At 41.3% G+C, this 11690-nt stretch overlaps 1 protein-coding gene across 5 annotated transcripts in view; it reads left to right on the top strand.

Moving 5' to 3' along the window:
* The window catches only part of nme7 (NME/NM23 family member 7), a 321021-nt gene that overhangs the window by 93348 nt on the left and 215983 nt on the right, over window positions 1-11690 (top strand). For all 5 annotated transcript variants that reach the window (XM_068040700.1, XM_068040699.1, XM_068040698.1 and 2 more), the window contains exon 5: window positions 10034-10235. In XM_068040700.1, coding sequence (XP_067896801.1) covers window positions 10034-10235 — 202 coding nt within the window. The remainder of the gene's footprint in view (window positions 1-10033; window positions 10236-11690) is intronic.

The following is an 11690-nucleotide window of genomic DNA, read 5'->3' as shown; positions in this document are numbered from 1 at the left end:
TCAAGTTACTTCACCCTGGCTTGGAGAACTAAACGATTCAGTTGCAGACATGTTAATATTCAATCACACACAACCACAAGAAAACCTGTATTAATCTTGCTGTTTTGATTTTTTTTTGATTGGGAATAATTTGGCTTCCCACTTCCAATTTCTTGATTGTCTGTGGGTAAAATTCCAGACGCTAGCACCCAAATTTCTGTTACGACTAGGTGGGAAAGATGTCTAGTGGTCTCTTTCAGCCTTCACCTGGTCTTATTGTAACAGGGTTTTAATTTTAAACACAGTAAGTTTTGAGCTCCTCCTCAGTGAATTCTTGTTCACTGCTTTCCAGTTATAAGGCAAAGAAATGAGCACAACCAGGTTTTCTCAGGTTTAAAGAAAAAAAGTGAAATTTATTAAAACTTAAACTCTAATTCGGTTAACCCGTGCGGATACACGCCGCATGCATATGTGATACACATTTGCAATTGGAGACAGAGAAGTGCAGAAGAAAAAATAGAGAGGTTTGAGGCAATATCAAAAGAGTGTCTTGTTATGTGCTTCAAGCTCCTTGCTTTTCGTTGGGGCCCAGTATTTTCTTAAACCTTGTTCACTGTAGGAGACTTTTCTCTCTTGGGGTTCGTATGTCTTCAATGGTTTCTGAAGCTGGCAGGATGTTCTCAGTCCAGGAGCAAACGGCTTTCTGAGTTTAAAAAGTCTGTGGCAAGTTCAAATTCAAAAAACTCCAACTGCCAGTTAGTCATGTGACTAAACTGGTCCTGACCTGGTCTTCTGTGTATTGGGGAAGCAGGGACTCGTTCCTTTGTTCCAACACTGTCTGCTGGTATGCAAAAAAGGTCTTTCCAGCGAGGGGCCTGGCAATTCCTTATGATAGTCGAACATTAAAACTTAAAATGATGCATGTGGCGAAATGATTTTAGATTTAGATTTGATTTAGATTTAGAGATACAGCACTGAAACAGGCCCTTCGGCCCACCGAATCTGTGCCAACCATTAACCAGCCATTTAGACTAATCCTACACTAATCCCATATTCCTACCACATCCTCACCTGTCCCTATATTCCCCTACCACCTACCTATACTAGGGGCAATATATAATGGCCAATTTACCTATCAACCTGCAAGTCTTTTGGCTGTGGGAGGAAACCAGAGCACCGGGAGGAAACCCACGCAGACACAGGGAGAACTTGCAAACTCCACACGGGCAGTACCCAGAATTGAACCCGGGTTGCTGGAGCTGTGAGGCTGTGGTGCTAACCACTGCGCTACTGTGCCGCCCTATGTGCCTCATGATATGTGCCTCATTCTTGGCAGGTACCTTTAATGTAGCAAAATATCCAAGTTGCTTTACAAGAACATTATTGAACAAGCATTTAACACAGAGCCATATGAACCATCAGGAGAGATGTCCAAAAATTTGGTAAAAAGGCACGTTTTGAGAAGTATCTTAGAGGGGGAGAGGGAGCTGTATAGGTGGAGAGGTTTTAGGGAAAGAACTCCAGAGTTTCCGGCCAAGGTAGCTGAAAGCACGGCCACTAATGGTGGAGTGCTTTAAATCGAGGATGTGTAAGAGGGTAGAATTGGAGGAGTGCAGAGATCTCAAAGGCTTATTGGTGGTTAGAGATGGGGAGGGGCAAGGCCGGAGGGATTTGAAATCAAGGACAAGAATTTTAAAATTGAGCTTTTGTTTAATGAGGAGCAAATGTTGGTCAGTGAGCATCGGGTGATGGATGAATGGGATTTGGCTGTGAGTTAGAATACAGGTGGCAGAATTTTGGAAGAACTCCAGTTTAATTAGGGTGGAAGATGGGAGGATGGCCTGGAAAGAATTGGAATAATCAAGTCTAGAGATAAAGGCTTGGATGATGTTACAACCTCAGTGAAACTGTTAACATTAAAACACGAGATATGAACTCTGCAGACCAATTTAAAGAAGTACATGACCAGATTTCATATTTTAAGATTTTTACTATAACAACTAAACTAAAAATCAACATTAACTGAACAGTACTTTGTAAGTAGCTGATAAACTAAATTACAGAGAACTGTTAAACTTACTAAACACCACATTTATACATGACACAATGTCCTCATTGAAGCAGTATCTTTTGCAGTTAAAAGTACCAAAGTCCTCCCAGTGCAATGGGTTGGATTTTCCAGTCCTTCTCAGAGTAAATGTTCTCTTTGCTCACTTCTTTCGAGCACTTTTGACCTGAACTTCCATGAATAAGGTTACCCTGTTGGTCTTTTTTTCCCTCCACAAAACTCAGCTTCCGTATTGGGTTCAAGTCTTAGCAGCCTTCCACTGTATCAGTGTTCTGAGAGCTGATGTTTTGTCTCCCTGTCTTCTGAGGCTGCCCCGACTAGTCTTTGTCTTCCAGTCTTCCTTACAGCCTCCAGACTTCTGAAAGCCTGTTGAATTTATCCAGAATCAAAAGTCAATAATCATTTGCCTTTTTCAATATGCGCAGTCCACAAGTCTGGCCACAACAGAACCACCCGGGCCTTCCTTTGTTTCCAGGTATTAAAAATCTCAACTCGAGTGGCACTTCAGAGCCCCTGGCTCCCAGTTTATGATCTGAGTGTCTGGCAGAGAGAAACCCATTGTTCTTCAGGTGCTGCAATCTTGCATTCTGCTTTCAAAAGGGTCTTTGATCTGGGATCCTTGTTCGCATGGTAACCAGGATCTGTGTCTTGTCTCTAGGTAGAGTTGGTGTGAGGTCACATGTCTTCTCTGAATCCTTCTTGCACTACATTAAAAATCACATTTTTTGAAAACATAATCATACTACAAAGTCCAGAGTTTATAATACTGAGGGTTTCATCAGCAGATGAGCTGAGGCAGGGGCAGTTGTGGCGATGTTAAGGATGTGGAAACAGCTAGTCTTGTTGATGAAGCAGATATAAGGTTAGAAACTCTCATTGGTGTCAAATACGATACCAAGGTTGTGAGCAGCCTCAGCCAGTTTGCAGTGAGATGGCTGGATTTGGTGGCTAGGGAAGAGATGGGAACTGAAGACAATGGCATTGGTCTTCTCAATATTTAGTTGGACGAAATTTATGCTCATCCACTACTGGATATTGGACAAGCAATGAGACAAATTAGACAATAGAGTGGTGGAGAGGGGTGGTGATGAGCTAGAGCTGCGTGTCAATTAGTATACATGTGGCAATTAGAGGGGGTCAAGGATAGATCCTCCAGGGACTCCAGTGATAATAGTATGGAGTGGCAAGAGAAACCATTGCAGGTGATTCTCTGGCCACAACTGGATAAATAAGAACAATTCCCTGAACTAATTATTCCTAACCCCTCTCCTCACTTATTGAGAATTTAAATATAAACACTAAAAATCTATTCAAAACATCCTCACCAAAATAGTGAGGAGGTGAGTGAGGAATGCTATTTCCCCTGCATATAATGCCTTTTTGTATCATAATCTTTATATCCCCAACAAATTTACCCTTTTTATTAATGTCGCAAAGAAGTCCTAACTGCCAAAATGAGGGAATACAACACAAAATCATCTACAACTTAGTGGCATCTGGCATTCATCGATGCCTAATCTCTGGCAATTGTTTCATACTTAACATTCTACATCTCACTTCAAAATTTTGGTTAGCAATTACATAACAAAGCTGAAGCAAGTTATTTTCATGAAGTCAAATATATTTTGCACTATTACATTGTTTATCAATTAGATTAATGTACTAAGATCTGCACTGTGTACACATAGCTATCAAGTTAGCTTTACTGGAAAGTGTAGTCACTGCGTATTTAGTTGTGTATTCATGCCACTGGCATTGACAGTACCATTTTGTATACAGCTGCTTAGGGAACGATAGACTTCATAGAATCATACAGCACAAAGGAAGTCATTAGACCTGTCGTCTCCATGCCAGCTCTTTGAAAGAGGTATCCAATTAGTCCCACTCCACTGCCCTTTTCACATAGCCCTGCAGATTTCTCCTTTCCAAGTACTTAGCCAATCTCCTTTTAGAATCTGCTTCCACCACAATTTCAGGTAGTGCTTTCCAGATCATACCGACTTTGTGTAAAGCATTTCTCCTAATCTTCCCCCGTCAATTAATTTAAATCTCTGACCTCTGGTTACTGATCCTCCTACCAGTGGAAACTGTTTCTCCCTACCTACGCTTTCAAAACCTCCGTAATTTTCAATACCTATATCAAATAACCCCATAACCACCTTTGCTTCAAGGAGGACAACCCAGCTTCTCCACATAACCCAAATCAAGTCCCTCATACGAACATACAAAATAGGAGCAGGAGTAGGCCACTCGGCCCTTCGAGCCTGCTCCGCCATTCAATAAGTTCATGGCTGAACTGATTACTCCAGATTTCCACCTACCCCCGATAACCTTCCACCCCCTTGCTTATCAAGAATCTATCTACCTCTGCCTTAAAAATATTCAAAGACTCTACTTCCACCACCTTTTGAGGAAGAGAATTCCAAAGACTCACAACCCTCTGAGAGAAAACATTTCTCCTCATCTCTGTCTTAAATAGGCGACCCCTTATTTTTAAACAGTGACCCCTAGTTCTAGATTCTCCCACAAGGGGAAATATCCTTTTCACATCCACCCTGTCAAGACCCCTCAGAATCTTATGTTTCAATCAAGTCGCCTCTTACGCTTCTAAATTCCAGCGGATACAAGCCTAGCCTGTCCAATCTTTCCTCGTAAGACAGCCCGGCCATTCCAGGTATTAGTCTAGTAAACCTTCTCTGTACTGCCTCTGACATATTTACATCCTTCCTTAAATAAGGAGACCAGTACTGTGCACAGTACTCCTGATGTGGTCTCACCAATGCCCTGTATAGCTGAAGCATTACCTCCCTCCTTTTGTATTCAATTCCCCTTGCGATAAATGATAATCTTAGTTTTCCTAATTATGTGCTGTACCTGCATACTAAACTTTTGTGATTCATGCACTAGGACACCCAGATCCCTCTGCATCTCCGAGCTCTGCAATCTCTCCCCATTTAGATAATATGATTCTTTTTTATTATTCCTGCCAAAGTGGACAATTTCTGGTACTATTCATAAGAACATAAATAGGAGCAAGAATGGGCCATTTGGCCCCTTCAGCCTACTCCACCATTCAGTAAGATCATGGCTGGTCTTCTACCTCAGCTCCACCTTCCTGGGTTATTTTCATACCCCTTGATTCCCTTAGTATCCAAAAATCTGTCGATCTCTGACTTGAAAATATTCAATGGCTGAACATCCAAAGCTCTCTGTGGTTAAGAACTCCATAGGTTTGCAGCCTGAGCCTCAAGCTGCCTTGCCATTCTGGAGCCTGTTGCCTGCTGCCTGAAATGGGGCTTGCTGAAGCCCGTTGTTCCTGAGCCAGGATTCAGGCTCCAGACTCGACAACACAATGTAACAAGCATGGAAACGACAATGATGTGCTTTGGCAGGAGTCTAAAGCTGCCTTGCCTTCCCTGAAGCCAGCAGATTGAAGTGGGACCTGCTGAAATACCTTGTTCCCAAGTCTGCTACATTGCCTTGATGAGCCTGGAGACAGGCAGCCGCTGCTGAATCTACACATTTTTAACTGGTGATATGGTATTGTTCATGCTGCAGTTTGAACAGTAGCAACAATACACTCATGAATTTAATGGTTTATTGTGCTGTTTATCAGGCCATTTCTAAGTCGTTCCTGATTCTTGCTGTCTACCAAGAGAGGCTTCAGATCCACATTTGTGAATTCTGTAATAACAGATAATGGCTAGCCTCTTTGTGAAGGATGGGGTGGGGGGTGGGTGCAGGAGATGAGAGGAGAAGAAAAGGAATGTCTCTTTTGTTTTGAGGTTGTTGTGGCTCCAGTATGACACATCTGGTGATGGAAGTTTCAGACCACCTCAACCCTTAATGGTGGACTCAATAATCCAATGCCTGAGCCATGGGCGAAAAATCAGGGGCTGAAATGAGCAGGTGGAAAGTCACATGCTGGGAAGCACAGAAGCAGAAAGTCCTAGCCATGATCTTGAAATTGATGCCAACAAGCTAGGTGGCCAACTGTGGAGTTAGAACATGGCTACCTGACGGGACCTGACCACATGTGTCGGGTTCGGGTCAGGTCGCACTTCCGGGTCCTGCGTTCAGGCTCACGTCGGGCCGGGCCAGACGCACTCTATCACCACCTCCGGTAAGTGGCTGCAATGTTAATGTACTTTTTGGACTAGAAAGGTTGTTTAGTTACAATTTTTTTTAAGCTTGTGCAGATAAGTAACAAAGTGAAAAATGGAAGTATGGTTGAGTTGGGCGCGGGAAAAAATGAAAGGACTCTGGCTGGGTCAGGCTCAGGTCGGATGTGGTTCTGTTGGGCTCGGGTCGGGGATTCGTTTGCAGACCCGAGCTGGCCTTTACCTGGAGTAATGAGGAGTATGGAAGAGCATGCTAGAGCAGCACCAGGTGTACCTGCAAATGAAGTGCCAAACTAGTGAAGTTACAACACAGGACTACGTGTATGGTGAATCATAGAATATTGCAGCACAGCAGGAGGCCTTTTGGCTGTCACACGTGTGCCAGCTCTTTGAAAGAGCTGTCCAGTTTAGTCCCACACCCCAGCTTTTTCCCCATAATGCAGCAAATTGGTCCTCTTCAAGTACATATATATGAAGGCTGTCAAGTATTTGGATTTCTTGTTTTCTATTTCCTATTGTAATGAATGGTTCTGTCTTGAGATTATAGCCTTGACCTTGGTCCCTTCGTTCTGAATTAAAGAATTTATATCACTCCCAGCAGGAAAAGAAAGATAAAACTCCAGAGTTAAAAAAACCCACTAATTAAGGTATAAAGTCTTTTATTTTACCAGCCAATGGCAACTATAATTACAATTGCAGAACACTAGCTAACAGAGGATTTTCACAAAGCTAACTACAGCTCCATCTTGTACCATATCACTGTTCACATGATTTGCACCTTCCTCATACTGTTCAATCATAGCAGCACTGTGAGCTCTGAAGCAGCTTGCCTGTCTGACAATGACTAGATCAAATTACACATTGTAGTGAATATTTAATTACTGTACAGCAGGCAGGAATTAAATTACAGACTCCAGGCAAACTTTGGGTGTGGCTTGTCCTCCAAGGAGACCAATCAGAAATCTGGTCCAACCCACTTTGCAAATAAGCATGACCCTCATTCTTCTAAACGCTAGGGAATATAGGCCAAATCAATTTCATCTCACCTCAGAGGACAATCCTCTCATCCTAAGAATCAATCTAGTAACTCTCCTCAGCATCTTCGAGGCCTTGACATCCCTATTCAGTTGTAATGCCCTCAATTCGACATAATACTCAACTGAGGCCTAACCAGTGTTTTATAAAGGTCAGCACTCTCTCTCTCTCTCTTATAAAGCCAAAGATTCTGTATGCTTTTTTAACAGCCTTCTCAACCTGTCCTCCCACCTTCGAAGGTTTGTGTATGTGAACCCCCTAGAATTTTCTGTTCTTGCACCCCCTTCAAAATTTGTACCATTTGATTTATATTGCCTGTCCTTAGTCTTCCTACCAAAATGCTTCACTTCACATCTCTGTGTTAAATTGCATCTGCCATGTGTCTACCCATTCAGTCACTCTTTTTATGATCTCCTCGAGTCTGTTACTGTCCTTATTGTTTACTACATTTCCAAGTTCTATGTCATTTACAAATTTTAAATTGTGCCCTAAATATTCCAGTCCAGGTTATCATTACATATCAAAAAGAGTGGTGGTTCTAATGATGACTTCTGGGGGAACGCCACTGTAGACTTCTCCCCAGTCTGATAAACAGCCATTGACCTCTACTGTCTGTCTCTTGACCAATTTCTTATCCATGGTGTTACTGCCCATTTAATCACAAGACCTTCAATTTTGTTTTTGAGTCTGTTATGCGGTACTTTATCATACACATCAACTGCATTACTTTCATTAATCTTCTGTGTTATTTTGTTGAAGAATATTCTCCTCGCTAGATCTCCAGTTCCACTGTATTGTCATGCCCAGTAAAGACACATCATATTTCTAACTTTTAAGATACGAACTTTATTCAGTGTGGACTCTTTGAAATTGTGCACTTTTTCAAAGGAAAAATCAATGTGTTTAAAAATGCTGCTGAAGGTCAGATGACCTGGCCTGTGTATTCAAAAACTGCCTCAGTGTCTCAAAAGGACACATTCCAGACTAAGACGTGTGAAACCATCAAAAGACTGAATTGAATGGACTTTACTGAGACAAAGAAGGTGTGAAGTAGCCACATCCGAAAAGAATGCTACTCCTCCAGACATCAGTAGGTAACCATGGATTCCACATCCTGGTCCAAGGTGTGGTCACACCAGGGAAGAAGACCATGTGTCAACTAACAGAAATGCTAATGTGATGGATTTAGATCTTAAAAGGCGGCCCTCTGGACAGAGAGAAGAGATCAAACAACATCATAGAAAGCAGTCTAGCCAGTGGCTGTGGAAAGAAGTCCAGCCAGGCAAGGAAGGAGCCCTGCTACTAATTCTACTCTTCACCTTGCTGCAGCAGAGAATGTAAAGTGACCATCTCCTCCAGTCTGAAGTCTTAACCACCAGAAATCTGCAACATCTCAACAAGTTCAAGAATATAAACACCCAGGCCTGCACCTTTAAAAGAGACTGTCCTCCTTCGAAGATTCAACAGGTTTATTGTGAACCACAAACACCTACCTCACTTTAAACCTCTTACCCTTTTCCTCTCTATCTATCCCTGTGTAGGCATGTGAGAGTGAATGTGTGCATGAGTGAGGTTGTGACCATTTCGGGAAACATGTAAAAACAAAAGTTATCTTTTGTTTAACCTACGAGAAAACCTGTCATTTGTCTGTTTATTTGACCCTAAAAAACACTCGGGCTAGCTCATCATTTTAAGCAAAAGACGATTGTGGTCAGTTGGGAGGTGAACAGTGGGAATCACCCACACCCCTTACCATCTTTCCATAATGGTATGGAAACTCCTACTCATCAAGAACGCTATTCTGTGCAAAGTCTCACATTCTTATCATCCCATATATTTTTGTTCACTGGTAATACGTTAGTAAATTTTTAAAAAATCCTGAAAGCAGTCATTTTACATATATTCAGTCACTTGTCAGGTAATCAAACATGAACTAATTTCCTGCTTTAAAATGATTAAGACATGAATCAGGATTTTATTTGGAGACGAAACCTGCTTCTATATTGATTAACCATTACAAGAGTGACTCCACTTCATAAGTACTTTATTGGCGGTAAAGTGCTTTGAGACAACCTGTGGTCATGAAAGACGTTTTATAAATGCCAGTCTTTTTCTAAAACCTTCCTCTTTGACCAAGCCTCTTGTCACATATGTTGCTATCTCCTTATGTGGCTTGATGTCACATTTTGTCTGATAATGCTCCTGTGAAGCGGCTTGGAATATTTTACTGTAGTAAAGTTTTTGCTAAGTGACATGATTCAATTGAGTTATAGCTGAAGGTGGCCAACATTGCCCAAGGGTATCCTGTATTATTTATTTATTAGCAATCTCTGGAGGGAGAGCGGCAATTGACTTCTACACAGAACGCCAAGCAAAATGTTTCTTTAAGGGACTAGTTCCTGGATTATTATCATTGCCAGAAAAAGGCAGCATTCAGGAAGGAAGCAAAGAAATAAATTAAACAACATCTATCATCAATTATTCTGTGATTTTGCAGTGACATTGTAATGCATGATTGTGATTGAATAAAATATTATAAATATGCTGTTTAAATTCAGTTTGTTTGAATTCATAATTTACAGAAATATAATTTACATTTTAATAAATTCTTAGGACTTGTCATGAAGTAGTACATATACATTTCGTCAGTCAGAATGGAAGAAGAGCACCAAAATTTTCCATGAAGTTGATAAGAATGCATACGGTGTCCTCTGTAATGAATATTGAAGCTGTCATTAAATGATTATTTTGTTGAAACTAAATTGGATACACATAACTATACTGTGAGAATGTGAATGCAGAATAATGGGATTTCCTTACTTTATTTCAGTGATCTTCTTCAGTATTTAACCTGTGGTCCTGCTGTTGCACTGGAAATTTTGGGAGATGAGGCTATATCTGCTTGGAAGAAGCTAATTGGATCTCCGGATTCAAAAAGGAAAGAAAGTGAAGCCAATGTCCGGGCACTTTATGGGATTGACAACATCAGCAATAATGCACATGGTTCTGAATGTGCTGTAACTGCAGCTCGAGTAAGTTTTTTTAATTGTAAGGGATTGGGGGCAGGTTAAAAGAAAATTGCACTGAGCTGGATCTTTGATCCTTGCCACGTTTAACAGTATAATTCAGATGTAAGCAAGAGACTGTACAGTTTTCCTAGACACGTATATTTAGTGAATAGTCCTTAAAGGCTCTAAGTATGAATGCGCCTCTTTAAATCCTTTAAGAAATACTGGCTTAGTCATATAAGGGTTGAGCATAAGTTTTACTTTATCTTGTAGTTGAGCTGAGTCCAAAAATGTGCACATAAAATTACTTGCCTTTTGTTGATATTTCTGATTGGGCAATTTATTCTCCTGAAAATTAATAGAAAAACTGCTTAAGTATGTCTTTCCAGTGGGAGTCAGGAGGAAGGAAACAAAAACTAGTCAGTAAAATATTTTCAGTTAGTAAAGGTTTATGAAGGTTCCATTGACAAGAAAAGGGTAAAATTAATAAGAATAAGACATAGAACGGGGGAGAAAAGGACAGCAGGTGAGCTAGTTTTAGTGAATAGTGAAAAATGTTTTTATGTTAGGAGAAATGCAGTTATTGCATACTGAAGTAAGCGGCTGCTGCAGATTCAAAACACCAGGAGAGTAGCCCTGGGCAGTCTGCTGATCCTTTCGCTTACAAGACAAACCATTTATGAGATTTAGATAGAGGAAACAATAGCCATTAGAATCATAAAATGTTACAGCACAGAAGGAGGTCATTCGGCCCATTGAGCCTGTGCCAGCTCTTTGGTAGAACTGTCTAATTCATTTGGTAGAACTGTCTAATTCACAATCTAGATCATCATAACTTGCTGCATAATTTTTTTCCTCTGATTCTTTCTTTTTCACTGTAAATCTGTGTCCTCTAGTAAACAACGCTTCTCCTACTGGAAACCGTTTTAAAAAATTCATTCTTGGAATATGAGCATCGCTGGCTTGGCCAGCATTTATTGCCCATCCCTAATTGCCCTTGAGAAGGTGGTGGTGAGCCGCTTTCTTGAACTGCTGCAGTCCATGTGGTATAAGTACACCCACAGTGCCGTTGGTGAGGGAGTTCCAGGATTTTGACCCAGCGACAATGAAGGGACGGCAATATAGTTCCAAGTCAGGATGGGGAACTTGCAGGTGGTGGTGTTCCAATGTGTCTGCTGCCTTTGTCTTTCTAGTTGTTAGAGGTCGCGGGTTTGGAAAGTGCTGCCGATGGAGCCTTGGCGAGTTGCTGCTGCAGTGCATCTTGTAGATGGTACACACTGCTATTGTCTCCCTGGTTATTAAAAACCATTCATGATTTTGAACACTCCTAACAATTGTCCTCCTCTTCTCTGCTCCAAGGAGAACAACTCCATCTTCTCCAGTAACTGAAGTCCCTCGTCCTTAGTACCATTCTAGTAAAAACAGAAAATGCTGGAAAAACACAGCAGGACAGGTGGAGAGAGAAACAGAGTTAACGTT

Source organism: Heterodontus francisci, chromosome 10, assembly GCF_036365525.1.
Source record: "Heterodontus francisci isolate sHetFra1 chromosome 10, sHetFra1.hap1, whole genome shotgun sequence".
NCBI lineage: Eukaryota > Metazoa > Chordata > Chondrichthyes > Heterodontiformes > Heterodontidae > Heterodontus > Heterodontus francisci.
This window is presented reverse-complemented; position numbering and strand designations above follow the sequence as displayed.